Source organism: Anticarsia gemmatalis, chromosome 4 (assembly GCF_050436995.1).
Source record: "Anticarsia gemmatalis isolate Benzon Research Colony breed Stoneville strain chromosome 4, ilAntGemm2 primary, whole genome shotgun sequence".
Lineage (NCBI taxonomy): Eukaryota > Metazoa > Arthropoda > Insecta > Lepidoptera > Erebidae > Anticarsia > Anticarsia gemmatalis.
This window is the reverse complement of record NC_134748.1, coordinates 12,634,615-12,660,942: the sequence shown is the minus strand read 5'-3', so window position 1 is coordinate 12,660,942 and position 26,328 is coordinate 12,634,615. Positions and strand designations below refer to the sequence as shown.

At 35.4% G+C, this 26,328-nt stretch overlaps 4 protein-coding genes across 5 annotated transcripts in view; 1 reads left to right on the top strand and 3 right to left on the bottom strand.

Moving 5' to 3' along the window:
* osp (myosin phosphatase Rho interacting protein outspread) overlaps positions 1 to 26,328 on the bottom strand; it is a 271,454-nt gene that overhangs the window by 93,254 nt on the left and 151,872 nt on the right. The window lies entirely within an intron of this gene.
* Positions 15,941 to 17,619, bottom strand: LOC142987832 (uncharacterized). The gene has a single exon (XM_076136771.1). It carries the CDS (start codon positions 17,603 to 17,605, stop codon positions 15,941 to 15,943), a length of 1,665 nt encoding a protein of 554 aa, XP_075992886.1. The 5' UTR covers positions 17,606 to 17,619.
* Positions 17,957 to 19,722, bottom strand: LOC142987819 (uncharacterized). The gene has a single exon (XM_076136756.1). It carries the CDS (start codon positions 19,630 to 19,632, stop codon positions 17,962 to 17,964), a length of 1,671 nt encoding a protein of 556 aa, XP_075992871.1. The 5' UTR covers positions 19,633 to 19,722; the 3' UTR covers positions 17,957 to 17,961.
* Positions 20,363 to 22,205, top strand: LOC142987817 (uncharacterized). Its single transcript, XM_076136755.1, has one exon. It carries the CDS (start codon positions 20,409 to 20,411, stop codon positions 22,077 to 22,079), a length of 1,671 nt encoding a protein of 556 aa, XP_075992870.1. The 5' UTR covers positions 20,363 to 20,408; the 3' UTR covers positions 22,080 to 22,205.

Sequence of the window (26,328 nt, the reverse complement as noted above, 5' to 3'; positions counted from 1 at the left end):
TAAACGAATAAATGATTTGTTTTTTAGACTAAAATAGAAAAAACATGCATCATTTCCACAGCTTCTCTTTCCCTCATCTCATCACGTAACATTGTGATCAATATGATGTATATGAAAGGTGCACAACACACGTGTCAGTTTACGAGCGCCGTATAAGGCACGCACTATATTTAATCAACAGCAGGTGTACCTATAAATAAACTTAACATACTAATTGGAACTAGTATGGAATATCGATGAAATTTCAGAGCATTCATCTACTATTAGGCATTGAAAATTGTATTAAAACTGATAAATAGTTATGATTCTGGAGATGTAGGCAGATGGATAATGAGCCCACGTTTAACCATTAACGATAGTCCCATGTAATAGAGGGCATTACAATATCTACATCCTCTACCAAGTCTCCATTCACACATCCACTAACTATTGAATTTCTCAATAGCCGCCTCGATAGATGAAAAATATATATTTATTTCAATTGCATAACAATCAACAATAGCAATATTATTTGGGGTCCATTTTGGAGTACAATATTTCCTTTTGGTACGAATATTTGGTAAGCAATTGCTCCTCAAAAGGCCTTACAATCAGTAACTGCATTCGTACAAGACGAATAATGAACAACATTAAAACAAACCGAATGGTTAGTAAACAAAATATCGAGTGGTGAATCGCAGATGTTTCGCAAGCTTCGTGATCGACCTCCGACTCCGTGGGAATCTGTTGGCCGGCGTTACGCGCTGTTATGTACTATCAAACAACGTTATTACATATTATTATTGTTTACTATAGTTATTCAATCATACACAGTAGTAGAAGTGCTAAAGATGGATATGAGATTAGCACGGTATAAGAATGAGAACGGGACAAATGTGACCAGCCATGAGTATGAATGTAAACGGATGTGTGAGTAGAGGAAGATCGAATAGACAGTAGGAAAAGGGTATGACTATGGGGATAGGGGATCAAGAAAAGGTGGAAGAATCAAAATGCAGTTTCCCTATACCCACTTTTGTTGGATGTTTATTCTGAGTGTTTCCGAGCTTTGAAGGACACGATACCAGTCGGCTATTTACTCCGAGACAACAACCCAATGTCGCGTGTCAATACAAGTTTTTCAAACATTCTCTCGTCAAAATAGCCCTTGTTTGTTTTTTAAGCAATACAATTACATCTTCGAAAGACATTTTGTATTGCACATTGCTGCCATTTACGATACTTCATTAAATAATACCAATTATTTTTTACCCTCAACCAGTTCGTACGTTTCCATAAGGCCACCGTCGTACTATGTAACGCGCACGCGCGCCACCTGACATTTGCGCGCACCTGCGCTTGCGCAACAACGCGCATCCGAAACTTGCGCGCTGGTAATTAAATTTAATGGCGCCCGTATGAGTTGCATTGTTGAGCTTAATTGTTCGTCTTCAGTCAATATTTGACCTCGGTTCTGTACACATGCCGTGTTTACGGAACCCTAATGTCATTGGCAATTAGGCGAGTAGTGTGTTATGGTATTTCAATAGATTTTGGTGAAATACTTAAGCAATTTCACTACAGGTTATTTGAAAAATAATTAACTGAGTAGTAAATAATAAAACGCACAAACATAGGAAAAGCAAATAGAGATAATTCTATAATAAGAGGAACTATAAAATGTGAACTGCCACTAAAACTTACACTAACAAACATATAATTAAGAACAGTTACTGAACGTAAAATAACACACCTCATTAAAACCGAACTAAAACCTATAATCTTAAAGAACATTTAAACAGGCAATAAGGAACTTATTCTATAAATCTAGATTGCTTTCAATATTACCCCGGAACTGCGACAGACGTGTCCTGGGGAAACTGGGAGTACGGGTAATCCAGGGAATAGCGGCAATCTGCTGATAGATCCAGGATTAAGTTCCGCGTCGTTGCGCCGCGCTCTCGTCGGTCCCTTTGTACGCACGCGCCTCTAATCGCACGATACGCAATCAACGCGGTAATGGAGCTGAGATCTACAAGTTACACTTGATTTTCGTGTACCGTTACACCGTTTTATGTTCCCTTTGGAATTTTTAAAGGTTTAGTGTAGTTATGTTAGATTGATAGATAATGTGGAGTTTTGCCCTGAGGCTGGATAGAGATATTAAGAAAATGTTATACGTTCGATCCTTTTTATACGCTTCTTTAGTCAAAACGATATAATGGCCAGCGATATAATTGCTTTGTTCAGAAAAGATCTAAGGTTCGACCAAAACCGAATTGGAAAACGTATAAAATAAAATGCTCTACCCTTTTTAGTATACCGATTCGTAAAAGTCTACCAAGGAAAGAAAAATCTAGGTTTCATCCGTTTATCCAGGGTCTCATTGCATATATTTTATGCATTTCCACTATTTCAAGTCTTGTATCGGCTATAAAGTTTCATAGATTTTGTATATTAATGATAGTAATATATCACATAGGAATATAAACGGCATGTTGCATAGGTGTTCAAATTAATTCGGCATTTGTTAATGTACATTTTGAACTTAAAAGGGCAACATATTCGTGGAAACTGAAATGTTGAAATTAATTGTTTAAGTGGAATTCAAACAATAGTGAATTATTTGTATTGTTAAGATATATAAAGGTCTTGTTTACTATTGAAGGGATCATCACTTATTCAATTATTTACTACTAATATAAGTCCCTCACTCAAACCAGTAATTTATATTATAAAATTTTGTAATTGTAATTAGGCCACCGGAACTGTGATTTTGGATTCCATTTCAGATGAGACAGAGTTTCGGAACAACCAGTTATCTGAGTAACAGACGTAATTTTCAAATGCACCCAAAAATCAGTCATGTAACATAATACACTCACAAAAAATGTATAATTCAAAGAAAACTCCCTAGTTTTTATGCAAATCTATCATTGACACAACAAATCAATTCAAATTACCAACTAAAACGAAAATCACACACAACATTCCACACAAACAAACAAGCAAACAAACACAGACACGAGACCCTTCAGTGTTGCATTATAAATAAATAAACAAACACACAATACACTAATCATATTCTCTGCAATACATTGTAGCGAGATCTTAGTGCCTCGGCACACGGTACCCACATAAATACTGAACATTCGTAATAACTTTCTATAGATTTAGACAACAAGTGCAAACGTCTACGGAGGGCTGAATTTATGGGTGAAAACTTGATTCTCTTATGCAAGAAGGAATATTAGAATTTTGTATATGTTTGTCCAGGATTTCAAATGTGAGTGTGCCGAATTTTAAAGGCATTTTTGCATAAAGAAGTAATTTTTTATAAGAGTTATGGATTTTTTTAAATATTTTGCATTAAGTAAAATAGGTAGAGAAATACACGCAATACCGACATATTTTTTGGATAAATGCATTGTGCAGATTTTAGATAATTCCTAATTCCTAATGTTGCTAATATAGATTTTAAAAAATTACAACTTCCTACTATTTATAATCTCAAATAATCCCAGATTAGCAGTTAAGTATTACAAGGAACTCAAAGACACTCCCTAAATTCCAGAAAAAGTGTGTATCGCAGGGAACGTATTCATCTAAATGCTAATACAATTCCGATACAAAGACATAATTCAAGTACTGTGATTTCAAATATACGTATTTTAGTATCACAAAAGGTCAAACCCAAACCTTAAATGAACGAACGGTAACACGGCACATAAACTCAATTAGACTTAACCAACGATAACTAATAGCGAATATTTGTTTCTACAGCCTCATAACTCAATATGAACATAAAACAAGAATATATTAGCTAAGCCACGCGGTTTCACTCGCATCGCGAACATAAAGCAAGAATGAACTATCGGACCCACTTGGTTTTACTCGCATCTCGCAGAAAATAATTATATGAAAAGTGATTTTAGAAAGATTTAGCTCATGTCGATCCTGGGTCTGTGTCATCCTCATGTTAAATTTTATCAAAATCTGTACAGCAGTTTAATCGTTAAAGCGTCATAAAAAGACACTCGAATAGTTTCACATTACCATTTAACTAGCAGTCCCGCAAGTCCAACTGCGTACAAAATGTCACCCCTACCTATTCTAAACGCAAAGGGTTGATTTAAATCAAAATAATCTTATGCTTAACTCTGGGTCTTCCAAGCAAATTTTCATTCATATCAAATTTCTTCATGTAGACAGACAAACTTTCGCATTAAATATTAGTATAATAAGCATACCGTGTGCATAGCCCTTACAATGTGGATAGTAACAGCAAATTGGCTGAGTGATCGACGAAGAAAAATAACTCAATTCATTAGTTACAATTGAGTTGCAATGATATATCGCCGTGTGAACCTAGGCTGAGAAGAAAGATTTTATACTTATTCCTTTGAAAAGTGCGTGTGTGGAATAAGATATAGTTTTTAATGTTTTCATTTTTTTTACGGATATTATGTCTATGTATGGTTTCGGGATGGGGAATTAGCGAAAATATTTTCGAGTATAGGTAGTTTTTAAAGTCTTTTGACGAAAGTCCTTAGTGACTAGTTTGTGACTAAAAAAAAAATTACTAAAATAATATTTTGACTAGCTTCACTTTATAAAATATACGGAAATATGCGTATATCTTCGTATGGTATGATCAATATACAAGCAAAATATAATAAAACAGGATACCAAACCATTTATCTTTGTAAGGCGATAGAAAATATAAAATATACGCGATAGACCCGTTTATATAACGGGTAATGTATGTAGTGCGAACCGAGCGGCGACAGGTGGCGACACCTGTCTCAAGAACATGAAATATCGATTTAGAAGAAACTATTTCTTATGGATAGCCTTTTTGTACTAGTATGTGGTTTCCGTGTGAAATCTTGTAAAAAGTGCACAACGCCATCTGTTGGCAAGATAGGTGCGAATGTCAGTTATCAATCAAAGGGACGATTCCGGGTTCAAGTGATATTTAATTGTTTTTTTACTGAACTGTGAGAATCTAGATTTTTTTGTGCTTTACAGAAATGTCCATAATAATGACAATCTATAGAGACTATAATATTATACTAGTAGATACCTAAAGCTTGTCAGTTTGTCCCTGTGACTAAATTAAGATTGACTATACATTTTTTCCAATACAAATATCAAGTGCTAAAAGGGGGTGTATACGTGAGCAGAGCCAGCCTTTACAATAATATTTTTAAATAACCAAACATCTTTCGCAAGATTAAAACATTCTATATTGACCGCATCATTTTTCATCGCTCACTATTAAAAAATCAAAGATTGACTTATAACATTTTAACGTATATAACGAGGCATAAATAATCCCATTACTATTAATATATCATAATATATTGTAAACAAGTTTATGTGTTATTTGTGTGTGTAAGTTTGTGTGTGCAAGTTTGTGTGTGTGTGTTTGTGTGTGTGTCTGTTGGGGTCAGCCGGTCACTAAGGCGCAGGTGTCCTACTTACTAAGTAAACACACGGAGCAAGTTTGTATGCGCACGCGCATGTGTCAATTTCTGCATGATTTTATTTTTTGTTTTTATGTAGGTGTGAATTAGTGTGGGGGTGTTAGGGTTTCGCTGTTGTGAAATTGTTTGGCACAATAATTCACACTTCGACTTTTTTATTTGGCCTTCGAGAAGGTAATTTTATGAAAATAAAATCATTAACACGATTTCAAGATTGAGATCAATAAACACATCCCCGGGATTAGAATATGGGACCGTACAATCAGTACCCGGTGCAAGTGATTTTAGTTTTATTTATTTATTTGCCTTGTCTGCAAAAAGCATGCGAGAGGAAAATAATACCAGTACTATGGCGTACTCATCATCAATTCACCTTTGTTCAAGATAACCAAAGATTTTTTTTCTCATTGACATGTTTCCACTAGGCAGATTAATTAAATGTGAGAGGTTCCTTCTAATTTATCATCTTTCGCAAACCACTTATAACCTTTTGTATTCCATACAAACCCTTAATTTATGGACATACGTATTAAAATTATGTTGTTCCCATTTGTATAACTGTAACCCTCTAATTAGGCCCTCATGTTTAAACTAGTTCATCCAGGTCATAAGCTAATAGCTTATTAGAATAACTCAAAAGCTAGCTTAGGCTGGCTACACAGTACACACGTATTCGGTTCGGCACGTTCGGTTCGGCGATATTTATCGAACAACCAAAACCTACTCGAAGCAATTATTGCACTTGTTCGGTTTAAAAATACAGGCGCGGCGATGTCGAGCGGAATTTTTCCTAAACATGCATCTACGCATATACGATGTATAATAGAATACGGGAATTAACGCGAACACGCATTTTACCTTAAAATGACTACTCAGGCTGCGACCACGGCGAGTGCAACCTGCACCAAAACGTTAGGCATTTAGGGTAAAATGCGTGTTCGCGTTAATTCCCGTATTCTATTATACATTAAACATGCAACGCGCGAGTTTAAAAGTTACACATACTCGGTTTTGCGGCTAGGGACGATTATCGAACCAAATATGTGTGTATCAAGCCTTATAGTACTCAAAAGCTAGAACTCTCGCATTACAGTTAATATACGTCGTGCAATGCTCTAAACGTTTTCGCGAAATCGTTTACAGAGCTGCGATGAACGCATGCTCGGTGCGAAAGGGAAATGCGTGCGCGCATGTGGGAAAGTACACGAGTACTCGTATATAAAGTAGCTATAATTAGAATGTTTTACTTTGGGAAAGTTTGAAGGGGTTTGAGGAGAATTGGCATTAACATTTATTTATTGCTTGATGTATGGATGTGAATGAAGCAAGGGAAGTTAGTAAGGATCGTACGAAGTGGCGTTCTTTGGTCTCCGACCTATGGGAAGAAGACGTGATTTTTATGTATGTATTAGAAAAACTCGTCGACATTAGGAATTATAATCGTAATGTGCAACTCTGTACATAATATGACCACATTTTTTTTAAACTTTGTCTCGAAGCGTCAAGCTTGTGCATTCAAGTAATGATGTATTACGAATGACATGCCCAAATGCGACAGTCAAAAGAATTTCAACCGAAAACCTCAAGTCACTCTGATGCAACCGTTAAACGCAAAATGAATCACGTAAATCGAAAAAACCACCATAACTTGTATATCAATTACATCACTTTTCCCAACAAAAAAGTATTACATGTTCAGCCATTGTTACCGAGTCAAAGTAATCACCAATAACTCCTTATTCGTACCTCAGTGCCCATAACCAGTCCATCTTTTAATCTCTTCCGTATGAATTATTCAAAAAAACGAAGACACCCGATCATGCCCGAAGCGTTTTCGTAAATTACGCCCGCGCACCCTCATTGGGTCGCCATAAAAATTTTCATCCGATAAGAAATTGAATTTACTCTTGTTACTCGTAAAAATTTAAAGGTAGCGTTTTTCTGTTGATTTATTTAAGTTTATGTTTAAACTGTTTTTAAGCACTTTCCATTTCAGTATTAAAGATAATAAGGCTGTAATGATGTGCTGTTTTTTGGTACGTGTACCTATAAGGAAAGTTTCAATCATTATTATCGTTTACTCTTACTTATAACAAACACTTGATATGTAGGCTAGCGAGAAACGAAATCAAACTACGAGTTCCCATCGCGCCTATAAAAATTCCGTCAACATATTTGAAAGTTATACGCCCAAAATATTGACTCGGGGGTCTAAAGTAATAGACAATCGGCTTGAAGCCCGAGGCGTTGGGCGTCAGTACTCTAAAAGTAAAAGTGTGAACAGTGTGGAAAAGCTTGGATGTCCGAATAAGTAATAAGTGCGCCCACGCTTGCCCACTTGGTACACTTTCTATTGACACTCCACTTATGATGACTAGGGTTGGGCAAGGTTGAAAATTTTCGGGTTTCAGACAACGTTTTAAAATAATTTTAAATTCAGTTAAATACTGACATGATTTGTATGTAAGGACAGTAAGAGTTGGGCATTTTACATGCCCTCAAAAAATGTGTTAAAGGGCTTTTAGACATCTAAGGTCTCATCACGATATTTTCATTCACTGTTAGAGCAATTGATAATGATATCTAATACCGATAACTTTGAAGACATTGTTTTCTTCTGAGCTCTACAACTTACGTGAAAAACGAACGCTTACATCGCTCGACTATCACAGCATTAGATATTTATTTTGGTATAGGTACTTATTTTGTCACAAACTCAAATGGTTCTTTTAGGCTTAGCCTAAAACTATCAAAAAACAATTTTACTTAAACAAAAAGAAAGTACCCAAAACCATGTGTAAAAAATATCTTTAAAACTATAGCCTTATAATCTAAGTGGCAGCCCTGATATAGATGCACAAACGGTCAATGTTACAGTATGTAATGATAGGTGAAAAAACGTTCGCTTACTTTCAATTTTATTACGACAATCGACGTTCAATCAGCCGCAGTCAAGTATCATTGAGGAACACACTAAATTGCTTACAATTCTGTCTTATTGCTGTGTACTGGGTCAAAGATAGATATAACAGGAATTAGTATATGTATGGCACTTTATTGAAGCAGATTTAGATTTATTTAGGTGTACTTTAAAAGTTTTTTTGGGAATCGTTATAATTAAGTTAGGTTTACGTCTACTGTAAGTCATTGAATATAAATTTAGTCTATTTTACCCTCTTTTCATATGGTTAACTTTATGTTATTATATAATATATAATACTTTACTATACAACATAGTCAACATTTCAAAACGTTATAATGTGATTCCATCTAATACTTGTTCAATTAGAGCACCATAAAGAGTACTCCTAATATTGTTTTGAACGTTTCGTGAAATGAAATCTAATCTGTAATACTTAACTTAATTAAGGTCTGTAAGGCTCTACAGTTCAACAATATTATAATCATCACTTATTATCCCAGTTCCAGTCAATTATTAATCTTTACAGGGAATAAATACTACGGCGCACGCGCACCACTATCGAGTTCATTAGAGACTGTAAGGCGTGGATTTTATTAGAAAATATATCATCTGCTGCCCTCAACAGTTAAGAGAAAATAATTTATATTAATAGTTTAATTATAAATTTAATTAAATTCAATAAGGGGGCGGAAATCTAATAAATGGTGGAATCCTACACCTTTATAAATATTCATGGATTAAGTTAGAAATTGTAAGAGTGCGTTTTGTACATAACTTTTAATTAAGAAATAGATATGAAGAGAGTTTGAAAATAAATAATTTCGTGATTCAAAGGGCTTAGGGGGCGAGTTATGGGCGTGTATATAAAAAAAATATACATTTGAATTGATTACAATTTGTAAGCAACATGTTTAAAATCGTAAGAAAACTCCCTTCGAAATTTTTGATTTATGATCTGTAAAAACACAGTTTTGAGATTAAATTACCAAATGGAATGTGTATTTTACTTGAATATGAACTTAACGGACAGTAAAAGAAGGATTAAAAAGATTAAGATTTAGGGGAGCAATTTCAACCACTATAAAACCAGCGAACGAGTAGCTAATGAGAAAATGGTATATGCAAAACAGCGCCTCACGCGTATTTTAAAAGAACTATTTTCACAAATAGTTTTGTATGTCAACTTCACCGTATAATAAAAGCCATTAAGACAAGAATGCGATGCTCACATATCAAATTACATGGAACTTTCGCTACCGCTCCGAGGTTAAATATTTCTAATTTATTACCTCGACGACATCTATCAAAACAGGATATAAATCCTATTGATATTATTAATACGAAAGTTTGTGAGAATGGGCGTATGTGACATATATACATAAAATCACGCCTTTCCTCCCATTGGGGTAGGCACAGACAAAAGAATTTCACTACTCTTACACTTGACGTAAAAACTACAGAATCGATTTTGATGAAATTTTACAAGGAGATTAAAAATCAGGCGGATTTTTCTAATACAGTCTCTAGGTGTCCTAATAGGGTATGAAACTTTGTATGTATGCAGAGCCTGAGGCTAATAATAACTAAACGAAAGTAGTTGTAGAAATATTTGCAGATTCTAGTCAAGATCTATGTACGGATTTGTCACCAGACTTGTTGCGAGATGAATCTTCATGTGTGTTGCTTAAGTTGCTTTCTACCGGCGAAAGTTTACCTGTAACAAAAAAGATTCGATGAAGATATATTTCTTCGTACATCTTAGGAAATATTTTTAACACTTAAAGTAAATTTATTAAGAAACAGTTCCTGTGCATTCAATATCAAATCATTTATTCCTTTAGGTCAAATATTGACACTTATGATAGTCGTTACAATTACTGAATCTACCACTAGCTCGGAAAGGGGAAAATAATAAATATATTTACATCTTAACAAATTACTATCAAAGTCAAAAGTCCTTATTATATTTATTGTTCATTAATAAAATATCCGCACGAGAATTTAATCCGCGAGAGCCAATGAAAGTGGCCGAGCACAACACAATAATCAGAGCATTTATTTATCATCATATTCCTTTTTTTCTTATTGAGCGTCTCAATACTTTTAAATTCATTTATACCCAGCTTATTTCTTGCTATCGTAGGTTATTAGTAGACCTCGTAATCACTACTTAGTTATACTAAAGTCGCTTCTCGCGTCTGCCCCTATGTCTATTATCTTGCTTGCTTAGATATGCTTGGATCTTTAAATCTACGCAACGGATTGTGATGCGGATTTTTTTTATAGATAGGGTGATTTAAGAGGAAGGTTTATGTGTAAAAGTTGTAAACGTTTTTTTTTGTAAAATAAGTATTTAAACCAGACAAAGCCTGGGCGGGCCGCTATAGTATATAATAAGGCTGTATTTCTATAGAATGCTTGCCATCTGACCCATAACCCAAAAGACAATATACAGAATAACAACATTCCGAATAAAATAACGTTGTTGAACCAATAAGTATAATATTAAACCAAGTTCCCAACATTCTGGTTCAAATACCTAGGTCTCAGATTACGATCTAGGATATTGCCTTGCAGAAAATTTCTTTCGTAATACTACTACAGTCATTCAGGGCTTACAATATTGGTTAATACAAACACGGATGTTTGATTTTGTAGTGCGATAGTTTTGACTAATTCCTATTTACTTATAAAAACGTTCTTTGGGATTGGTGGTCACCAGCGTATGTTTTAAATGACTTAATTTCACAATTAATCGTAACTTTTTATAAAAATAAATAATTTATCTTAATGGAGACACGATATTTATTAAGTTTCACGCTTTTATTACGACCGAGACCGAGAGAGATAATCATAATCATTCGACTCATTGCAGGAAGGCCTCTTCCAAAAGACCAATAACCACTAGACTGGATGCTATTTACAAAGCTAATATAAGACTGGCCAGACAGAACTATGATCAGTAGATTTCATTGTTTGTGGCTGATTCTAAACTCTAAATTTTATTTCGCCCGCGTACCTTGCAAACAGTCCTCTCTACTAAGTTCTCAGGCTATAATTATGAGACAAACTTATTCAAAAGCAAAAAGAAAGGTTTTAAAGACGTATTAGTAACAAGTCGGCAGCCCTTAGATGTTTCACATGGCATCAGAAAACGCAACACTACACTTAACATCTCACTCGAAATGAGTAGGAATGCAGCCGAGCGACGTGGTGAGGTGCAAACACATGTTCACTTTTACTTGTAACGTGAAATACGCGCATGTTCAACACTGTATTCGATGCCTTACAACAAATTAACTAAAAGTCAAAAGATTATTTAAAACATGTTTCTTTTTGGCTATGTATTTTATATCCATTATTTTCCCGTTTCGACGTCCTATTGAGTTCATTTATTTAAACCGTGGGCTAAAACTGAGGCCTTCGTTTCATGCATTTGATAGTCTTTCGATCAATTCTCCCTCAATATATGGCTTAAGACTAATACGATCGATGTTAGGCATAAAGAAAGAGATCACCTCCTATAGTTATAAACGTACTTATACCATTCACAACAATAGTAATTTCTCAAAATTTTCAGCCTTGTTTCATTTAAATGCATAATGAAGTGACATAACAAAGCGAAACCTTTATCTAGATTTTCCAAGTAAGCGAATGCTCGGATGTTCTATCACAAAGTCCATATGTGTGCATACACTTATAATACGCGGTATATCTAGTGGGAGATTATTGGAAACCAATAAATAATAATAAAGTGGACAAGTCCCGGTCGCGTGACGCACGCTACCGTGCGCCCGCGCCGTGTGTGTGTTCGCAACACAATTTGCTTGCCTGTGTTGTACAGTGTATAGATAGCTTAATATATCATCATTTATTTCTCATTATTGCCTTATTTTTTTTTTCTTTATTGTTTTAGGTTCAAGTGTGTATTCCTAAGTTCGATTCCCCGGTGCTCTAGAGAGCTTAGACTACAAAGTGTATGATTACGAGGACGCAGGTTTGATTTTCGACTCGCTATAACCTTTTCCAATGTCAAAACATTCTTAGTAGCAGCCTAAGGATCGATAAATGATGCCCTGAGATTTGTAAAATTTTGCGTTACAGTATTTTCTCATTTTCAGTATATTTATATGAACAGTGAAATATGCTTATGTATACACCTTCAGGTATAACAGGCGAGTAGACTTTCATATCTTGTTATCTTGAGAAATTAGAAACTAATGTGTTTAACCTACTCCTCTAAAGATGGGAATGCCTCAAGGAAATTCCATAGAAGGGTACACGGATCCAATCGGTAATATGCATCAGAAAGGATGGGGTTAAAATCCGCGCATGACCAGATTGAGATTAACAACAGGGGTCTTACCACTACTCTTAATAACCTAACGAGAGTTAATGGTAGGCATACTATAGATAGATACACAAGTATATCTAGTAATTATAAATGCAAAATATTGTTTGACTGTTGCGCTTTCAGGGCGAAGCGACTGGACGTTATTGGTAAAAACTCGAGTTCAAACGGTAATAGTGGCTTGTATGTTTGTAAAAGTCCCCGCGACACAAGAGCAATTCTTAGTGACGGAGTCGACTTTACTCGTATAAGAAAAAAAAAACAATTTTATGGAAGTAAGGATCGTACCAAGAGGCGGTTGTTTTCGCCTAACCCTAAGGAAAAAAAGGCGTGATATTATGTATGTATTAAACTATTATAAATTATTATAAGCGAGCATGAGTCAGCTAGTAGCATAATAAAAATCACTGAAACTCGTTCGCTATTGCTTTAGTACTAAAATTATAAAGATATACATCTACAAGACTTCATAGGGCTTCCTCAACTATCTTACGTAAAGGACACTTATATAACACTAGAACTACTCGTATTTAATAACAGGATTATTTTAGATTATATATTATTACTAGCTGACCCGCGCAACTTCGCTTGCGTCTCATAAGAGAGTTTTTGTAACACTTTTTACTGTTACTCTGCTCCTATTGGTCGTAGCGTGATGATATAAAATATTCTTTTTTTTTCACGAAAAATATTCTCAAAATTATTTATATCTCTTAATATAACGAAATCGCGCTAAGGCATATCCGCCATTAAAACAGTTGCCATGACAACGGAATTTTGTTAATTCAATGTCATTATTATACTGATTTTTCGCGACTTCGTTGAATTTTCTGAATTTTCCCGGGAAATGCATCATTTTCCCGGGGTAAAAAGTAGCCTATGTCCTTTCTCGGGTATCAAAATATCTCCATACCAAATTTCATGCAAATTGGTTCAGTAGTTTAGACGTGATTGAGTAGCAGACAGACAGACAGACAGACAGACAGACAGAGTTACTTTCGCATTTATAATATTAGTATGGATACAATAATAATATACCTGCATATAATAATATATAGTCGGTTATATAACAAGTCAATTTAGTCACGCTTCATAATAACATATTTACTATAATAATAGAAATACAAGGTTATTTATTTATATGTAAATTGATATGGAACAAAACTGTAGCCATAATATTATAATGCAACGGGTCTTATACGCGATTGAAAATTTAAAGGTTTGGATACCTTATTTGCTGCCCGACGTTTCGATCGCATTACAACGTCCAACGTACAGTCGTTGTAATGCGATCGAAACGTCGGGCAGCAAATAAGGTATCCAAACCTTTAAATTTTCAATCGCGTATAAGACCCGTTGCATTATAATATTATGTGTACTAGTCGCGAGAGTTTAAAAACATAAAAACTGTAGTTATTTAAATAAGTCCGTCCTGTGACGTTTTACAATGGAAACACGTCATGCTTGTCGTCTCATGTCTATGATGCAAATCATATACATATTGTTGAAGATACATACATAAGATAAATACATACAGAAACTTAAGGCTTGTGTTCATCAGGATAGGTAGAGTAATAAAGAAAGTCCTACAAGTTTCAATCAAATACATGAATCTTTTCTGCGCATAACTGCATGTCTGGTGCAGTGGTCACCTCGCCGCAATAACCGTAGCGCCGCGTGTGACGGGTTCGAATCTCACCCGGGACAAATATTTGTATGATGAGCACGAGTATTTGTTTTGACACTGGTTGGAACTTTATTTACATAAGTACGTATTTAGAAGTATATAAGTACGTTTATCAGTTATCTGATTACCAGTACAAGCTCTGCTTAGTTTGAAAACCGATGTCCGTGTGTGAGTTGTCCCAAAATATTTATTTATTTACTAGCTGACCCGTGCAGCTCCGCTCGCGCGAATTTCGTACTGTAGCTTATTCGTTTGAGCACGCGAATTGCGAAGCACTCGATACACCTACACATTAAAATGCTAACAACTCTTTTGTCATCTAATGGTTATTTACGAAAGAGACCTGAAGGGCACACAATGTGACACAGGCTCAGGCAGGCCTGATTTCCTGTGGTTAGCTTCTTTTCCGCTCTCGTCTGTATCCGTACCAGTTTACAGTGTAAAATATAATACCTTATTATAGACTGACCATTGCTTACCCGTCTGATTCAGAATATTTTTATAGGTACAGGACAAACCTATCTGCGCCGGAGCTCTTCACACGCGTAATAATGTACCTATACTTGCGATGATACGTCCGAAACCGCGTAACCCGTAATTATTTTTTTATATATCATCCGTTGTTTATTTTTTTAAACTTACCACATAGTCTGTTTCATAGCTATCCAATTTATTTCCTTAATGCAACCAATTAATTTGGTTATGTATTTCGAACAACAACGCCATCCGTTAGTTGCGGCGAACAACGACAACAAACGAAATTACTCGGTTTGCCATCTAGGATATCCCGATCGCACCGGACCCACGTAAACCAACATTTTTGTGTAATATATCATACAACATTTATGTTTGAAAATCTTATAAATGTATAGCATGTTTGAAAGGTATTTTTTTATTAATAAAGCCATCAAATAAATTAATTAGAAAAAACATGCTTCGTTGCGGACTATAACGCCATCTATTGGTTGGTGCGAACAACAGGTATCGATACGGCAGGCGCCGCGTTACTTTATGCGAATGTTGTGAAATGGATTGCACGCCATCTATGGTCTCTATAGGGAAACGCAGATTCGAACGAATTCTACGTATTTTTTTCAATTTTCTAAAAATCTTTGAAATTTTATGCTATAAAAAGTATCCTAGAAATTGCTCCACTACTTATTCTATGCATATACCAAATTTCAGTGCATTCTATTCGGTAGTTTTTAAGTGATAGCGACACATACAGACGGAGGACAGACAGACAGACAGACAGACAGACAGACAGACAGACAGAAAAGAAAATTATAAATTGCAGATTCGGTATCAGTATCCGTTACTAAACATCCCCCATTGGTTTTTTTTTAAATATATTCAATGTACAGAATTGACCTCTCTACAGATTTATTATAAGTATAGATAACCGTAGTGCATATGACACAACAAAAAATGTAAAGTAATATCTTAACATTTATTCAAATTAACAACTATGTAAAAACTTACAGAATAAAACTTGAACTTAAAAAATAAGATTACTTCTTTCCCTTTCCTTTGCTAGGTTTCTGCGGAATGGGGGGGAGAACGAGAGGTTCTGGAGGCAACGGAGGCAATTTCTTATCCGGCCACAAACGCTTAATATAGTCCACTACAGCTTCCAGACTTATAGTCTTTACATTCCCTTTAGCCCTCGGCCCGGGGAAAGCAATACACATTTGATCATTAAAATCATCGTTTAACTTTAAACCGAAACTTTGAATGGCTCGAGTGAACTCTTTGACAGGTTTTGGGTCAGGATTATCTCTGTATATTTCCAAAATTACTAGTGGAAAGTCGACCTGATCTTTCTTCTTTCCTGATCTGCCGATGGCATCAGCTCTTTTTAGTAATAAAAGCCTCATATCTCTCAGTTCGAAGGACATCTTAGGCCGCACATGACCATGAGTGACAACAGAAAGCTTGCGAAACGGTAACGCTAGTATTTTTTCACGAGTTTCTACAAATTTCTCATCAACAACTACATTATCTAAAAGTAAATTTTGTAGTTTCACTTTACGCATGCTTAGATATTCTAACAAATTGAATGCATCGCTACTTGTTAGTGGGTTGAACGATAAGTCTAAAGTAACAATTTTCTTAGCTTTGGTTAAACCTTTCCCTATAAGTTTAGCAGCTTCGTCGTCTATTCTATTATTATTTAGAAACAAATATTGAAGCGACGGAGAGGTTTTAAGCAACAAGTTAATCGCTTCACCAATACGAGAACCTCTCAAGCAATTCCAGGACAAATCCAATACAAGAAAGAATTTACTTGTTGCTAAAACCCTGCATAGCTTTAAAATAGTAATTGGCTCAGAAATAATATTATTTGATAGATTAAGATGTGTCAGTTTAGTGAATATTTCGAACATTTCAGTGAGAGATAAAACACCTTTGTCACTGATACAATTATTGCTTAGATTTAGTTCTGGTATGTGCATACCTTGAAGTATTGCTTTAGCTACATGCTCAGCTCCGTTATCTCCAATTTCATTTTTAGATATATCTAGCTTTTTGATCCGTGGGTTCTTAGGAAGAAAGTTTAATAACGCCTTAGCTCCTTGATGTCCAATTTTACATCCACGTAAAATTAATTCTGTTATACTTTTATTGTAAACTAACATTTCACCTATATGAAAGCAAGCATCTATATCCAAGAAGTTGTCTGTCAAATCTAAACTTTTAACATACTCATTCTTCTTTAACGATACACATATAGTTCGGACACTTTTCATACTAAGCCCGTAGAAACTTAGATCCACTTTTGTAGTAAGCAGCGATCTGTAGAAACTTCGAATTACTGGTATGGACATTTCTTCACATAAGGCTAGGTATCTCTCTTGTCCATCATCAGGGTATTCGGTTACTGGTATAGGACCGAAAAGGGCTTGGTTATTTCCAGGGTCAACGATTGCTGGGTACTTATAGTACACATGTCTGGCAATATCACTATCAGATAAAGGTATATACTTGGCACACACTTCTCCGCTCCCAGGATCATATAAGCCCTCAGCATACAGAATCTTCTTGATGTTTTTCTCTTCTTCAATGACCAAAGAAGACCATTCTTCTTGTGGAACTTCTATAGAAGAATCGTCACTATTTTCAAAGAGAACTTCTACTGAATGTTTTTCGCTTTCTAAAAGAATGCTTGAAGACATTTTGGAAAATAAAATTAAATCTTTTATTTCTTATCTTGGTAAACAATAGCAGTATTTGACTGAATCAAAATTGTTTGACAGTGACGTCTTAGCAAGAACAACTTATAAAAGCTGCTAGAAAAGAAGGTCATATTTATTTTGACTAACCAAAACAAACATCGAAGTTTAAGTAAGCTCAAGAAAAAGGAAAGTATGTAGTGAAAAAAATTATTAAAATAATGCATGTAATATAACATCATATATTAACTCTAAAATTAAGAAAAACCTACTTAAAAACAACATTCATAGTACAATACAAACTAAATCATCTAAACATAAAACTAATAATAATTAATGAAAATACAATATAATAGCAATCACTTCTTTCCTTTACCCTTGTCTTTACCCTTGCCCTTACCCTTTTCAGGTACCGGTTCAGGCTCCGGCTCAGGGGGAGGAGTGGGGGGCAGTTTCTTATCAGGATATTTACGTTTAACATAATCAACTAACAGTGGGATATTTATGGTCCTCGCTTGCCCAGTGCCCGGACCACGGAACACGTACACCATTTCATCAAGTAGATCCTCAGACGGAGGAGCACCAGCTATTTTGAGAGCATACATCAAGTCCTTCATCAACATAAAACCAACTTTTTCTTTCTCCAGCTGCAGCACAAACAAAGCCATGTCGAACTCACTCTTCTTGGCCTTCCTACACAAGAAGTCCATCCTGTTCAGCACCAATTCTCTAGGATCAGGACCAACGGCCACAAATCCGCCAACAACACTTCCATGTGTGATGATCATCTTTGGTTTTGCTTGTTTCAGCTCAGCGAGCAGCTCCATGAATTCTGGACTAACATTCACACCCTCCATGTATACACGTAGCACTTTCACATTCTTTGGCTTTACTTTTGTAAGAACCAGAATAGCATCTTGAACTGACATTGGATTATACGAAAAGTTTATTGACAACAGTTTCAGCGCTTTCGCCAGACCATTCAGAATTGTTTTGATGGCTTCCCCTTCTAATCTGTTATTACTTAAGTTTATATGTTTTAAGCCTTTAGCTGATAAAAATCCTCTTATACCCTGGGCCACTCGAAGACCCGCCAACGAGTTCCAAGACAAATCCATTTTTTTAACAAATTTTGTGCTCTCTAGAATAGCGATAAGGAAATTGTAGGTTCCCGGAGAATACAAGTTATTCCAGGCTAGGTTCCAATGAGTGAAGTTGTTACGAGTCTCAAATGCTTCCGTTAAAGGATTTAAACCTTTACCAGTTATGTTGTTGTTACTAAGGTTGATCATTTTGATGCCAAGTCCTTGGAACACAGCATTGCCCAAGTGCGTCATAGCAGAATCACCTAGTTCATTTCCGCCAACTCCAAGTGCACTAAGTCTTCTGTTGACATGTAAATTGGCTAGCAACATTTGAAACCCTTGAGGGCCGATTCGACACCCAGTTAGATTTAACTCTACTAGTGTATTATTAGTACCGAGCATCTCTCCTAGATGAAAGCAAGCGTCGACGCTCAAGAAATTATCTGTAAGATTTATGATCGTCACGAATCTATTGTATCTTAAAGCCAGAGACATGGCGCGGACGCCGCGAGAGCTGACGCCGTAATACTTCAAATCGATAACTGATTCCACTAAGCCCTTGTAGAAAATTTTGACTGGACATTCATTCATTTGATCGCAGAGAGCGAGGTAGTGTTCTTGGCCGTCATCGGGGTAAATGACTGGTTCTTCAGGCTCTAACAACGCGTCTCTAATGCCGGGATCCTTGATTGCTGGGTAGTGGTAGTATGGATGGCGAAGGACTGAGCTGGCTGACATTGCGATATACTCGGGACACATGTCCCCTGTCCCTGGGTCGTAAAGACCTTGTTCGTAGAGTATTTTCTTCGGGTTATATTCCTCGGTGCCAATGGCGAATAACGAAGACCATTGGTCCATCGGCGGGTCTTCGGAGCTCTCGACCTCAGCTTCGAAGACCACTTCCACTACTTCTTCCACCTTAACTAGTTCTGTATCGGAATCCATTGTTGTTGTTTGTTTCGTTTCGAGAAGTTTTTAAGCAAAATTTAGGTAAAAAAGAAGCACAAAAGAAAATACAATATTAACAAAGTATTGTCAATTTGACACTATTAGAATATGTCATTATATATTTTTTTATCTTTGACATTCATCTTGTTTATCAATTGTCGATGAGTAATGAATCTTTTTTGAAAGATTCTTCAGGTTAGTTAATATAATACAAACTTTTCTACAGTGTACATTATTAATAGTATGTAGGTATAGATAGTATAGTATGTTATAGCCCTGTATAAAATAAATATATCTGAGCAAACATAAAGAAGTAATTACCAAGTGAGTTTCATATACCTGCAGGTTTCATAATAATTAAACTATCGTAAAAGCCTGTATGCGCCCGCGCACGCTATCAGCGTTCGTAATTAAACAACCATTAAACCTTTGCGCTTGTGAATTTGAACATCTTATAAATATTAAAATATGAACACTAATAAACATTTAATATCGTTAGTTGATTCGTTTTCTATTTTTTTAAGTTATTTTATACCAATGACAATAACGTATATTTTACCCGACAAACGCTGCCGACTACAGCTAGATTTTTTATATTTCGATAATTATAAAGCTACCTCTTTTGTTCATGCTAGAAAAGTACTAAAAGTATAAACAAAAAATTCTTTGTCAAAAAAAATGTAATATGACATTACTTTGTTAAAGTTTTTTCTTTTGTGTAGCAAGATTTATTTTAATATTATTTTTATTTATTTTGAACAACAATTTAAACAATGGATTCCGAAAACTCCTCGGAAAAGCAGTCACAGGAGGTGGAAACCGTCCTCGAAGCGGTTGAGGTCGAGAGTTCAGAAGACCCACCGATGGATGAATGGCCTTCGCTCGAAATGGTGCACGAACAACCCAATCTTAAAAAACTACTTTATGAAGAAGGCCTGTATGATCCTGGAACCGGCGAGATGTGTAACTTATGTATTGGGATGTCTGCAAGCTCAGTCATGAGACATCCTTACTACCACTACCCAGCTATTGAAGACCCAGGTATAATAGACGCGTTACTTAAGCCTGAAGATCCAGTGATATACCCTGATGACGGTCAAAAACTTTACTTAGCTATCTGCGACGATATGGATCAGTGTCCTTGCGGAATGTTCTACAGAGGTCTTTTGGGTAAAGTAATAGATTTGCGGTACTACGGCGTCAATCCTTACGGAGTACGTGCTATGGCGATTGCTTTGAGATTCAATAAAACTGTAGAAATACTCAATTTTACTGATAACTTCTTGAACGTGGATTCTTGTTACCATTTAGGAGAGATGTTGACTACAAACCACACTTTAGTTGAGCTGAACCTGTCAGGATGCCGCATCGGACCTCAAGGGTGTCAGATGTTGATGGTCAGCTTATTGAGTAACAGGAAATTACGTGCACTAAACTTAGGCGGTAATGAGTTGGGTGACCAAGCAATAAAGTATATAGCAGCGGCTGTGTTCCAAGGACTTGACATCAAGATGATTAACTTGAGTCACAACAACATAAGTGGCAAAGGTCTAGCGCCTTTAACTGAAGCTTTCGAAACCCATAACAAGTTCACCCATTGGAATCTATCCTGGAATAGCCTATACACACCAGGAACAAATTACTTCCTCATTGCTATAATGGAGAACACAAAATTTGTGAAAAAAATGGATTTGTCGTGGAACTCGTTGTGTGGACTCCGAATAGCCCAAGGTATCAGAGTATTTTTAACTACAAAAGGCTTAAAGCATATGAACCTAAGTAACAATAAATTAGAAGGCGAATCCATAGAAACTCTTATACTAGGTTTGGGGAAGGCGCCGAAACTGATGTCACTGAATCTATCTAATAATCCTCTATCACCTCAAGATGCAATTACTGTTCTTACTAAACTGAAACAGAGGAACGTTAAAGTGCAACGTGTGTATATGGACAATATTACAGTTAATATGAAATTTATGGAGCTGTTGCAAGAAGTGAAACATGCGAAGCCTAAATTGACTGTCACTTATGGAAACGTTATCGGGTCTTATATAGCAGTAGGACCTGATGCCAGAGAGCTGGTGCTTAATAGAGTAGATTTCTTATCCAAGAAGAATAAAAAGAGTACATTTGACCTGGGACTATTAGCTTTCCAAATGGAGAAGAATAAAGTCAATATGATCAAAGCTAAAGACTTTTTGGACGTTCTCAAGATGGAAGGGTGTACTTTAGGGGATGAACTGGTCGATGAGATAATGTTCGTGTTCCGCGGACCTGGCGCTGGAGCGATGAGGACAGTCAATATACCTGCTCTTGCAGATTATGTTAGAAGGAAATATCCTGATAAGAAACTACCACCGACTCCTCCCCCCGAACCGGAACCGATACCGGAACCGGTTGTAGAGAAACCGAAAGGAAAAGGAAAGGGGAAAGGAAAGAAATAAAAGTGATTGCCACGAGTTGAGGCTGATCCGTGTTAATTTTTCGATATTTAGTTTTTATTTTGATAATAGTACTTTTGTTTGATAAGATAGTTTTACATTATATTTTTATTTTTTAGGAATATATTGATTTATCTTTTACGTCGAAGTTTTATTGTTCCATTCTCCTGCACGTTTCGAATTGAACACTCGAAGGGTCAGGTATACGAAATCTTTATGGGATAAACTATGTGGCGGTACATGTACGACAAAATCTGTCAAAATCCCACTTGTTACGCTATCTAATACTTATCCAGATGAAGTCGATTTGCCCATGACCGCGTAAAATATTAAGTAAATTTTAATAACTTTCTTTATATACTAAGCACCTCAAACTGTTTTAAAATAACAGCCTAAGTGTATATGTGTGAAATGATAGTAAGAAACCTCTCGATAAGAGGGATGTGTTCAGTGAAAGTATCGCCGGAGGGCACGGAAACTGGCCAAGGTCAATGGCCGAGCAATGCACAGATGATGAGAATATCTATGTGCTGAGATCACTTGAAATATTCCAATATCTTGAAGTAGATTGGTACAACAACAAACACAAAATCATAAAGATGATAGCACATAAATGATAGGATGATATCATCAAACAGACTGAACTAAGATTTACGCAAAATCATATTATTTAGTAACCAGGAATTCTTGATAATCAAAATCATATGCTGTATTTGCTTTTTATATAAGTAAATATTATAGAAAGAAAAAAAATGTATGTTTTCGGTTTTTTTTTATTATTCTCAATTTATTATGTTCAAAGCGCAATTAAGGAATGTAAATACTACGAAATGATTGTATCAAATAGTAATACTACACTATTTTTACGTACAAAACCTGCTTGCTAACAGCAGGTTTTTGTTCAAGCAAACAGTCCGAGAGAAACTATGATAAGATCTAATAATAAACACTATAACTTTGCAGATATAACAAGCAATAACAGGCAATAGAACTAGCTAATTAAAAAGGCAACCGATTTAATAAAGATATGAACCGTTTATAGTATCTAAATCTAGTATAACCTATTTTTTTTTCCTTAGCCTATTTGAATTTCCCACTGCTGGGCCAAGGCCTCCTCTTTTCCTTTCCAAATTTCCCTTATTGGCGGCATCCCTATTTAGAATACAATTTTTAGAAGATACTTTAACAGAAATTGCGATTATTCTCTCTTTATTTCACTTCTTCCAATAAAGGACTAAAAGTCAAAACATTGTGATCTAAAGTCACATACATTTCTCTCACCAAAAATGCATTGCCCTTTTAATTGAACAACACACAAGTAAGAAAACTTTCCCATACAAAACTTTCAATTTAAATAGAAAACAGGCAACGTCAAATAAATAATTGTATTGGATACTGTTTAATTCAATAACATTAGAAACTTGGATTCTCACCCTATATATCATCAGCTCGAAGGTCTTATCATTTTGACCCTAGGGTCTTCGAAGAGAGAGTTAAACATTCATTTGAATATCCGACAATCGCAAGAACATTTACACCGTAGCGAATGCAGTAATTTGGGAGTGTAGCGAATCTGACCAATTGATAGTAATGGTGTGATTGAGGACGGCCCCTTTTGATAACTTTCGATTTTAGGTAAAGCCTAGTTTTTGAAGTGAGAGTTTTTGGGTAAAATAATTGTGGTTTGAAAAGCTTAGGCTTGTTTTTGGGTACATGTCAATTAAATGTGGTATTTAAGATATATTTTGAAATTTTCTAAAATACTGTGTTAGGAGAGTTTGACCATATTAGGCCTAATTTGTTATTGCATCTTTTATCTATCAAAACTGACCATCAAGTTTTTAACTTTAATAATTTTTTTGAAAAACAGTCGAAACTGGCTAAAACTTGTTGAAAAACCTTAAGCGTTTGATACAACAAAAATCTTCAGAACCATTTTTAATTACAATAAAGATTTTTCAATCTAATTACCTACAAGACCAACAAAATATGTATTATACACGGTCACCCATCCACAAAACAACCTAGACAACACTACTTAACCTAACACCTACATAAAACAGTAACCAGGTACACTACAATAACAACCCGGAATCGCCTCCCGTGTCCTACCGACAGGGCAATAAATTTAACTAATATCTAACCGGTAGATAAATAATTTCTTAGCTTGCGTGTGTGGCTCTCACAAGGAACATGTATTTGATATTAATTAAGTATTTCTTAGCTTAATGGTTATCGATGGGGTAAATAATTGCTTAGAGAGTAGGATAGATGAGTCTTTTGTAATGCTGAGTCTGATTTTGTTGAAAATGATGGTGTTTTTGGGTGTTTTTGTAGTTTAAAATAATATGAACAATAGTTATACGGGCCTTTACTAAATTGTTCGTGTGACTAAATATCCTTTTGCGGAATTATTCTTTCGCGAAATATTATATAAAATCGCAAAATATAATTACTTAAGGTGTTATAACCTTTTTAAAACATAGATATCAAATCGATAGTTACCTTCAAGAGCCTTGATTTGCAGTGTATAGTATATGGATAAATTTATTGTTTGACGGCTGAGGCAGTTCAAATTCAAAAGATGATTATGATAACTCATCAATTTTTATCAGCAAAGCCTTATTAACGTTATGCCCAGTATCTGAATACATTTAGCAGTAGTCTATTTATACAAGTGCGTTTATTACATGATTTTAACGCTATCGAATAGATAAACTATCGCTAAATGTACCTCAGAAACCGAGGTTAGTAAAGTACTCTTATAATCGTATAATTAACCAATATACAAACAACAAAGCTTTTGCCCAGTAACAAATAATATAAACTACTTTAATACAAGATCGCAGATACAGCATTATAATTGATTTAGAGCAACCGCGGCCGCACCTAATTGATCCAATCGCAAGCATTGTGTGGAATTCGATTCCCATTTAAGGCCGGTTGTTAAGTCGCAATAAGGTCGCAGGTTCGAATTTGTGAAGAAAAGCGATAAGGTTTTTATTTTGGTGTTTATAGTAAGCAATACTGTATGACACATGTTTTTCATAGATTTGTTTTAGTTACTGATATTTATTGAGCTTTTTTCAATAACTCATTTCTGTCCCACTGCAGGGCAAGGGTCTCCTCCCAAACGAGGGGGAGGGATTAGTCCACCACGCTGGCCAATTGCGGGCCGGGAATTGAGTTTTTTGACATTTTAATGTTTAATATTAAATCCCTACTGTTTAAATTTTTCTATGTACATCGAATATAGTTTTCATTTTTATAAGTTCTCATACAAGATTGTAAAGGATCTCGTTTCCAGTGCAGTGTCTTATGAAGAACTTTGAAAATGTTTTCTCGACAAAGTTTCGTATAAATTATCTTTGTACAATATTATACATTGCGAGCTAACCACTATGCTAACAGCAACTAATTAACAAAAATAAAGAAGTAAACACCACAAGAACCATTTAAAACTATCTAAAATGTGTCACAGTACAAAGTCGTGTTATCGTCATAAATCGCAGAAGCTCGGTACAACTCATAAATAAACACATTCACCGCGCGCGCACGCGACAGCCCTCATAACAACCGACCCCGCTCTACAACACTATTTGATTTAGAGAAATTCAAAACATTACCTGGATTTTTTTATTGATCGTACTTTGGTATTTTCGTTAGGTTATAGTAATATTTGTGCATGGTAAGGTTGTATGAATGTGAAATCAAAGACCAATTTTACAAATCGCAGTTTGTAATTAGTGTTCTTTATCAAACGATGTGGGAACGAAGCGGTTGTACTACAACATACTTCTGTGTTCTTATATACATGTGACGAATGTGCAATTAATGACATCTAATGTTGGTACATAAATTTGCAATCAAAAACTAAAACTAAATTATTTCAAATAGATTTGGAGTTGGCAATTGGTCAGAATTGACATAATCTCATAATACAATACTGTCAATTACATGATTATCTTTCTATTACAGCAACTTGCGCAAGCGCACAGCCCTCGGAGCGACCCGCTTCGAGTCACCATCTATTTGATTTAGAGAAATGCTAAGGCGTTACCTTTTGTTTTCTCTTTAAAATTTACACAACGCAGATAAACTGTATTTGGTTTTGTAATGAAAGCAATGTTGGTTTAAGAAAGTCCAGTGATTTACCGACCGTCGGGAGAATGCAAATTGCCTTCTCAAATACGGTGGAAAGTCTTTCGGCGGCCCTTTGTTTCCAGTTTTCAATTTTGTATTCTAAGATTTT